This window comes from Trichosurus vulpecula, chromosome 4, assembly GCF_011100635.1.
Source record: "Trichosurus vulpecula isolate mTriVul1 chromosome 4, mTriVul1.pri, whole genome shotgun sequence".
NCBI classification, from domain to species: Eukaryota; Metazoa; Chordata; class Mammalia; order Diprotodontia; family Phalangeridae; genus Trichosurus; species Trichosurus vulpecula.
Window position 1 is genome coordinate 181,548,777 of NC_050576.1, and position 9,013 is coordinate 181,557,789.

A 9,013-nucleotide genomic window follows, 5' to 3' on the forward strand; every position below is an offset into this window, starting at 1 on the left:
TTCCCCATCTAAATTCTGCCCTGATGCCACTTCCACAGATGTACCCCCAGACAAGGGCAGCAGCCCTGTGGCATGAGACTCAGGGGCCTCAGGGGCAGGTATTTCTCATCTCTCTTATTCACTTTCACAGGAGCACAGATCTAGGACTGGAAGGAACCTCAAAGGCCATCTAGTTCACCCCCCTCATTTCACAGCTCGTTTCACAGCTGAGGAAAGTGAGGTTCAGGAAGCTAAGTGACTTGCCTAAGGTGGAAGAGGTAGTCAGCATCAGAGGTGAGATTTGAACCCAGGGCCTTAGACTCCAGAGCAAAGGCTCTTTTCATTGGACCAACCTTCCTGCCTCCCTCTGGGATTGTTTTGTCCCCAAAACTGGGCTGGATGACTTCTGAGGTCTCCTCTGGTTGGTTCTAAATCTGCAGTTCTGATACAATCAGTCCTTCCACCCTGGACCTGGACCACTAGAAAAATAAGCTGAATGTGTGGTACCATGGCAACCAGGGAAGTACTCAACAGGACAACGGGAAACACCACGTAACAAAGATGGTCTGGTGTCAGGAATCAGGGACTGGAAGAGGGGGCCCTGGGCCTTGTTCCTTGGAAGTAGCAAGGCCTTCAAACCTCAACCCACCCGCTTGGGTCAGATCTGAGAACAAGGCATCAGCCCTCTCTGGGAAGCCTCTTCTCATTCTCTCCCGTCGAATTCTTGTCAGTCCTTCACATCATTAGCTCAGTAATAAGTCAGTATTACAATATTTCCTCTGCATTTCTGTGTAGGTGGTTTTGAGGAATCAGTCTTTTTTATCAGAGGAGTTTCCCAGGGCTGCCTGCCTTCTGCCCAAATAATCTCCAGCCTCCCCCTTACTCCCCATTTTCCTTCCTCTCTTCTAATGCAAGTTGAGTGTCTCAGAGGTTCAGAAACAGTGGCAGCTTCTCCAGAGTCTGATTAGCTGTTTATTTCATTAAATGATTAACTGAGGCGACATTGTTTCCACAAGGATGCCTAATTTGTGGGGAAAGCAGCAGCTGAACTAGCCCCTGGTGCTTCCTCTTGATCCTAGGTGACACGGTTCCCCACCCCCCTGTCTGGGGTGGGGGAGAGCAGTTCAGAGTAGCAAGAGAGAACTGCCCCCACCCCTATTCTCACACACTATCCCCACCCCCTTTCCCATCTGTCTGCCCTCTCACCCTCAACCTCAGAGCATATCAGGCATCCCAGGTGTAAAGGAGGATACAAAATTCATTTCCGGATGGCAAGCATTGAAAATGCATTAAATGCTGGTGTTTTGCCCCTCAGCGGGTTTATCTTCCTAATTATGTTTTTTTTAGGATGATACTGAAATTTTGAGCTTGCTTTTCCGGGATGTAAACTATCGGGGTGGGGCAGCAGGAGAGGGAGAGGCGGATGAGGAGGGAGGAAAGCAGGCCAGTAAAACCAATCTTGTATTTCTTCCTTTGTAGCCACAAAGCAGGTAACTGTATTTCCTCTTACCAGGTATGGTCCATAGGGTGGTCAGTGGATAAAGTTTAAGTCATACACCCTGGGCAGCAACTTTGCAGCCAGGCCTAGAGTCCAAGGCCTTCAACTACACTGGAGGGGGCAGTGAGATAGAGGCTTACCCCCTTTTGCCCACTTGCCCACTTTTGGACTCCTGAGTTCTTGCAGCATCTCTGCAACTGAATCTGACTTGATCACACATAGTGTCTATGTTTATGGGGGCTTGCTTTTCATTAATGCAGAAGGCAGGTGCTGAGAGTAAGCGAGAGATGACTGGAAATTTCCTCTCTTTGTTTGGGATGGGGTGGGGGGAATTATTTTAAATGACAAATTTCAGAGCAGATTCCCAGGGAGAAATCCCAACAAAGAGGGCATAGGTTATGAAGTAGGATGGGGGTGGGGTACATGCAAGTTTAGGGGCCTGGCCTCTCCTGGGGGAGTGGGAAGAGGCTGAGAATGCCAGGGTGGGAGAGAGGGTAGGTGAGGGAGGGAGGTATCTCTGGGTGAGAGACCATTCTCTCTGCTTAGAAAGCCAACCCTATGGGGGCCTGCTCTCATTTCCCTGTTATTAGGAACTAGGCCTGGGCTGAGAGCTGGGGTTGGAAATAAGGAATTTCCCTCTCAAAACAATGGAGACTTAATGCCCCCAAGAAGAGGATTAATGGAACCAACATCAGTGCAGCTGTGACTTTTTAGTGCATATAGCAATTCTCCGTCCATTTGCCATTTCTTTTGTCACGAGAAAATTCTCCTCGAATTTTCCAGAAGTTCAACCTCATTCTCTCCCTGCCCCCCCTTTGCTAGTTGCTATCCTTGGCACCAGGGCCAGGGAGTAAAGGTGGACAGAGTGCAACCAAACACCTAACAAAACACACAAAGATATCACTTTGCCGGGTCTGACAAAAACAGTCCCTTCCACCTGGCTTCCCTCTTCTACCCTAGGACTCTCCAACTTAATAGGGATGAATTAGAAAAAAAGCACTGGATTAGGGGACAGAAAACCTGGATTCAAATCCCATCTCTAGAACTTGCAACCTTATATGACTCTGGGCAAGAGAAAAATCTCTTTGAGTCACGCTTTTGTTGTCCATAGACAGCTATGTAAAGCATTTATTAAGTGTTTACTATATGTCAGGCACTGTGCTACAAAATCTATAAAATGAGAATAGAATGAAGTCTTTCTAGTTTCAAATGCTTTTATCCTATGAACCTTAGAACTGACTTAACCTTGCCCAGCCCAGACCTTAGAACTGTTGCCCCTTAACTCAAGGGATCTCAGAAATGGGAGGCAGGGAGAAGCACTGGCCAGATCCCCCAAATCAGCCAATGGTATCACAGGTTTTCCTAATTCTCTGAATCTGGGATGCTGAAATGAAATGTAAGTGATTTTTATTCTTCTGTCTGTGATACCCGCTCAAGGTGGGAAATTTGGAACCTGGGTGCTGAGTGAGAGAGGGAATCTAAGACCATGAGGATGAGCATCAAAGATTCTGGGGAGAGGTGCATACCCTCACCCCTTGACAAGTGGGGCTCCTGAATTGGCGTTAGCAAAGAAGAGTTAGTTGGGTTTGAGGTTCATGACTACATGACCTGAAATCAGGCCCAGCTGCCTGGAAGAGGTGGTTATCCTGAGGGACCCAGCTATATGTGCTCTTAGCAGGGGAAGGGGTCATTTGCCCAAATTTTTCTTCCCCCATCCCAGACAGAGGGAAGTGCCAGAGAGGCAATCCCAACCCACTTTTCCCAGAGAACATCCTTTTCCTGTAGAGGTGATAGATGGGGGCCAGAGGGAGGGGAGGGGCAGTCTACTTTTGCTAATACATATTAATGTCCTAAAATCTCCAACACCTCCCAGAACTATTAAGACTCTCATCTTTCTCTGATTTCTACCATACAGACCTCACTGTTTAACCAGGATTCCTCTTCTCTGTGGTACCTTCAAATATTAGGAAGTGCTAGCTGGGGTCTAATTTTCATTGTTCAACCTCTATCTGAGATGCTTCTCATTTGTGGTAGCCTCAAACAAAAGCAAGTCCTACCTGCAGTCTAACTTCCATCCCTCTTGCTTCTTTCTGTAGATTTTAGAAATGCAATGAACTGAAGTACAGCCACTTTCCATGGACATGGGTTTTATTAGCCTCCTGCTGGTGGAGGAAGGCAGCAGGGAAGGAAACTGGATGGGGACATATCCTTTGTCCTGAATTAAGTGCATGTGGCCTGGAGTTAGGGGGTCAGAGAAAACAGCAGCAGAAGCAGATGAGGTGATGGCAGGTGGAGGTGAGGGTGGCTTTGGGACCACCAGGGACATGATATGAATATTGGGGGAGGTGCAGGAAGGTTACCTTCACCCAAGGATTTGGCCACTCCTCATCTCCCTCACGTTCATGTATGTATATGTTCTGTGGACATGCCTGTGCCCATACACACATGCCTCTGGGCTCACCCTTAGGGCTCTGTGTAGCATGTGCCCAGGTCATAGAATCATCAAGGACCCTCCCAGCCTCCCCAGAGTTCTCTAAGTAAGAGAGAGGGAGGGAAGGTAAAAGATGTTGGACATAAAGGTCCCACCCTCCCACCCATCCCTGTCCCTATGCCAGGTTAAACTAGATTGCCAGGGTGAGTCCTAGGGGTGTCATGGGTGAGCTTCGCCCCCTCCCAGCACTCCCCCTTAGGCTCAGCTGGGTGTCTGGGCTGCCCTATCTGATCTCCTCACATGACGCTGCAGCTCTTGGCTCGGTCCTTGCGAATCTCTGCCTCAGCTCCCTTGTCGGACCTCCCAGGCAGCTGTGCTGACCTCTGTGTTGACCTCTGTAGGCCTCTCCTCGAATCGCTGCGACGAAGCTGCCTGTGGCCACGACCAAGGGAGGCCACAGTGGCCACGTGGAAGACATCTCGGACACTGCGCTCAGATGACCGGGATGAGCACTCTACGTAAGACACAGCCCCCACCTGTCGGGCCAGGACGCTGCCCTGGGACAGAGGGAAGTAATAATAGGATGGGGGAGCAATCCCACAGGAAGGAGTTCTCACACACACACACACACACACACACACACTCCCCAGCACATTGCACCAGTGTGGGTGTGGGGGTAGAGAGATGCTGAGGGGACTCGGGAATGAGACAGTGGTCAGATCAGGGAAGAGTTGGGAGAGAAAATCAAAGGGTCAGAGGTGAGGGATACAGGCTGGACCAGGATCAAAGGTTAAGCTGGGTCAGAGGTTAGGGGGCCCAAGCTGGGACTGGGTCAGAGGGCAAGGGCTAGGGCCCCACCTGCTCATGAGTGACAGGGATGAGCCGCTGTTTGGAGAGTTCCCTCAGTGTCGCTAGGTCTGTCCTCATGTCCAGTTTACACCCGACCAGAACAACCTTAGCATTGGGACAGAACTCCTGGGTCTCCCCTTGCCACTGGTGGAGTAAAGAACAGGTTTGTTTGGTGGAGGAAAGGTAGGGGAGGCGCAGGGAAGGATCTTCCCCCTATCATAGGAAAGAATTCACTCTCTGACTTCAGAAGTGCCTATTCCGTATTTGAAGGCAGAGAGGTAGTGGGAGCACAAGTCGTGGGAACCTTCTAAGTGGAGTGTGAGAATGGAGGAGTCAGGATGGAGGGAAAAGCTTAAAAACTTGGGGCTTCTCACTCTCCTTCCCTCAGGGGAGGGGCTGACCTCCACCAGGGTTAAGGAACTCCCTTTTTCCCAAACTTTCCCTGGGAACTGACTAATTCAGACCCCCGCCCCCGCCTCCTCCCAGGAACCCAGCAGGCCAAGAGCCCACTTCTCTCTATTCACTGAAAACTTTTCTCATGGAAATCAGGTCCTGGGGAGAAGGCAGCTGGGGAGCAGGGTTTCCCCGGCCCCACCCCCTAAGCTCAGGGAGCTCCCAAACTCCCACAGAGAATAGGCGGAGGCTGGGGGAGAACCAAATGCTCGCTCTGGATTAATTTTAGGGAAGGAATAGAGACTCTCCAAGCACAGCTGTCTAGGCTAGACAACCCAGAAATCACTTTCTTATTCCCCAGAGTACAGGGGTCTATCCTAACGATGCCAGGATACTCAGGTTTCCTAAGGGAGGAAACCTAGATTTTCCCACAACCGTTTCCCACCTTCTTGAGCACACTGTCAAGTGTCTCTGGCCTGCTGATATCAAAGCAGATAAGGACAGCGTCAGAGTCTGGGTAGGCCAGTGGTCGGACATTGTCATAATAGGAGGAACCTATGGAGAGAGGGAAACAAGGGGTCCAGAGCTGGTAGAAGAAGGCCTAGAAGGTAGGGTGGGGGAAGATTGGTTAGCCAGGGAATGAGGAATGAGACCAAAGTAGAGGAAAAAGAGTCAGGGCCAAAGAAGAGGCTCCCCTCCCTTTCTTCCCAGTCCCCTACTCCAATACAAGTACAAAGGATGGGAAAATACCAAAGATCAATAAGTAATAATGTCTAATAGCCCTTGAATTGTCCTTCACGGTTCCTGGAGGGTAGGGGGAGGGTGGGAGGGGAGCCAAGTAAGGAAGTTAGATTCTAGTAAAAACTTTTCAATTATTATAGGATAGCGTTCTGGACTATCTGGGCAAGCTCCTGACCCCCAAGCTCTCTAATTAAGAGACATTTTCAAGCTTGCAAAAATAAAAATCACTCCCTTCCCTTAATTTCCACAGACACCTATCCCAAGACATCTTGCATCTTCTTGGGCATGGGCTCAGCCTAAGTCTGGAATGGTTCCTCACTATGCCTCATGACTCAGTTTCTTCTTTGGACAGACAAGATCCTACTCCATCTTTACACCTTCTCCCCAGACCTTGAAGCTTTATAAGGGAATAAATGGAAAGAGGAGTGGGGGGTGGCGGGGGAAGGGGGGTGAAGGGGGGGAGAGAGAGAGAGAGGGAGGGAGAGAGAGAGAGAGAGAGAGAGAGAGAGAGCGTGTGTGTGGCACGAGATGGGGAGAACGTCCTTTGGGGATGGAACTGTTCTGTGAACAGTGAACATTTGGGATCTCCCAGGATCTGAGCTAGCTGGCGCTAAAGTGGAGGCCTGGGCTGTGGAGAGGTGTCAGGTCCTTTAGAGATAACAGGAGAGGGAGTTACCTGAAGTGTCCCACATGTTGAGCTCTATGCGGCGCTTGTCGATCTCAAAGCTGGCTGTGTAGTTCTCAAACACGGTGGGGACATAACTCTGCGGACAGAAGGCGCTGGGTCACGCTGAGGACCTTTCCCCCTCTCTCCCTCTCCTCTACCATACTCGAGCCAGATTTCCTCCCCTTCTACTCATCTCGAGGGAGGACCTGGACACGGGATCGCCCTGGGATTTTATTTTTTGGGGGGGAGGAAGTGGGGGAAGGCAGAAGGGTTGGGAGGACTCTAGAAACTGCCTAGGAGGGAGGAAGCAGAGAGCCCCTCCATGGTCCCCCCCTCCTGCAGCCCCCATTCTTCTCTTCTTTGGCTCCCCAGATAGAGATCGCCTTCCTCTGGCTTTCCCTCGGGTACCCCAAACCTCAAGATCGAAGCCCTGTCCCTCGGCCCCTAGTCCTCCCAGCCCCCACTCCGCTGCCTAAGCCCCCAGCCCCGATCATTCCAGCTTGCAGACTTCCCCTCCGTACCCCCGCGGCCCCCCAGTGCCCAGCCGCCTAGCTCCGCGCCTCCCGGGGGCGCATCCCCCGGGTCCCCAGCCTCTCACCCCGGGGTAGGCGTCCTTGGCGAACACCTGCAGCAGCGCCGTCTTGCCGCACTCTGCGTCCCCCACCACCACGATCTTGCAACGGCCGCTCTGCCCCTCCATGGTCTCAGCTACGCGCCAGCCGGGGCCCCCCGCCCGGGCCCCGTAGCCGCCGCCGCCACCGCCGCCGCCGCTGCTGCAGCCGCTGCAGCCGCCGCTCCGGCCGCCGCCGTAGACACCGGCATCTCCCGGGCCCGCGCCGAGCCCCCGCCCCGGGCAGCCACCCCCCGCCTCCCCGGCCTCCGCCCCCCTGCCCGGGAACCGCGCCCCCGGCCCCGCCTCCTACCCCAGCGCAACGGGGAGGGGCTGGGATCGGCGAGGCGGGGCCAGGGGCAGGAGGTGCCTGCAGATTTGCGGGCAGGTGGGTGGGACTTATTAAGGAGCTTCGTCCTCGAGGAGTGGGGTGGTACCTGGGGAATAGGCGCTGAGACCCGGTGAAGTTTTCTTGGGGGTGAGCTCACTGGTCTGCGCCTTACACGGGTTAAGTACCCTCCTCCAACCAAACGCGTGCATCCACGTGTGCATGCAACAATACCCCCCCGGGGTCCGGGGTGGCAAGGGGGGCGGTCCTCAATTCTTTCTCGCCGGGAGGAGATCTAGAGAAAATAAGGGTACCCTTGTCTCTGAGTTGGGGGACGGGCTTTGAGGATCAGTGACTGACAGCCGCGGCGCCTTGGGGGCGGCGGTGGTGACATCACGATCAACTCCTTGGTGGTGGGGGCAGGAGGTGGGGTCATAGGGGAGAGTAGTGGTGACTGCACCGTGAGCCTGGGATGCAGCGGAAAGAGCTCGGGCACGCGTTCCCTGCAACGGGCTCAGATGGAAAATTTTGGAGAGTGGCGCCCTCTGGTGGTGATTTTGAGGAGAGGAGAAGGAAGACGAAATCTGTTTCGGTGTAACATGTGGTGAATTCAGACCCACATCTGGTTAGGTTTGGAGTCCTGTCTGGGCCTTAACAGGGCCTAATTATAATACCGGCTTGCCTAAGAGTAACCCTACTGAGACATCTGCGGCATAGTGGAAAGAGGAAGGGGCTTGGAGTCGATAAAACCAAGATTTCAACAAGTCATTTTCACCCTTTTTGGCCTTCCTAGCCTCGTTTGTGAAACAGGTGATATTACCCCTTGGTGTAAGTGACCACCTTACAGGACTGTGAGGAAAAGTAACATGAAGCCCCACATTCAAGTAAACTTTTATTATTTTCAAGAGCAGTATGGTCTTAGAACTGCTACTGAACTGAAAGTCAGAAAACCCAGACTCTGTCACTAACTAGCTGTGTGACCTTGGACAATCACCTAACCTCTCTGAGCCACGATTTCCACATCTGCAAAATACAGGTATTCAAGTAGGTGATCTATTACTAAGGTCCCTTCTAACACTAATGATTCTGATGATTTGAATTATTTTACTTTTCCAAAGCACTTCCAGATCTTATTTTCACTTACTGAAAAGTAACTTTATAGGGCTTATATTATTTATGATGTGTAGAAGGCATACCTCACCTCTGCCTTTCATAATTTCTGGCTTTTTTCAGGGCCTAGATCTCATGCTACCCCCTACAGTGCCTCGCCCCAAATTTCTTCATGATATATACAACATATACATAGCATGTATATATATATATATATATATGTATACACATACACTTTTTATAAATAAAAAAAACTAATCTGTATACATATTGATTCTCTCCAATAAAGTAAAAACTGTTTGACTGCAGAGACTGGCCTTTTTATCTTTGTTATGTAATACAAGCTTGTTGAGTTAATGAATGCATAATGAATTAATCTCCAATTTGGAGACAAGAAAATCAAATCG

At 51.3% G+C, this 9,013-nt stretch overlaps 1 protein-coding gene across 1 annotated transcript; it reads right to left on the reverse strand.

Moving 5' to 3' along the window:
• Positions 1 to 4,087: 4,087 nt before the first annotated feature.
• Positions 4,088 to 7,271, reverse strand: LOC118848344 (rho-related GTP-binding protein RhoN). Its single transcript, XM_036757195.1, has 5 exons — positions 7,157 to 7,271; positions 6,568 to 6,655; positions 5,596 to 5,705; positions 4,767 to 4,901; positions 4,088 to 4,465 (listed from the first exon to the last, which is right to left on the reverse strand). Exons 1-5 carry the CDS (start codon positions 7,256 to 7,258, stop codon positions 4,205 to 4,207), a joined length of 696 nt encoding a protein of 231 aa, XP_036613090.1. The 5' UTR covers positions 7,259 to 7,271; the 3' UTR covers positions 4,088 to 4,204.
• Between the last annotated feature and the right edge of the window lie 1,742 nt (positions 7,272 to 9,013).

What these genes read in the sequence shown, in the direction of transcription:
- LOC118848344 (XM_036757195.1), bottom strand. Translation starts at nt 7,258, where the DNA reads ATGGAGGGGCAGAGCGGCCGTTGCAAGATCGTGGTGGTGGGGGACGCA. An exon ending in TTGACAGTGTGCTCAAGAAG is followed by an intron (nt 4,902 to 5,595) that starts GTGGGAAACGGT and finishes TTACTCCACCAG; the next exon opens with TGGCAAGGGGAGACCCAGGA. An exon ending in TCCCTGTCACTCATGAGCAG is followed by an intron (nt 4,466 to 4,766) that starts GTGGGGCCCTAG and finishes CCTCTGTCCCAG; the next exon opens with GGCAGCGTCCTGGCCCGACA.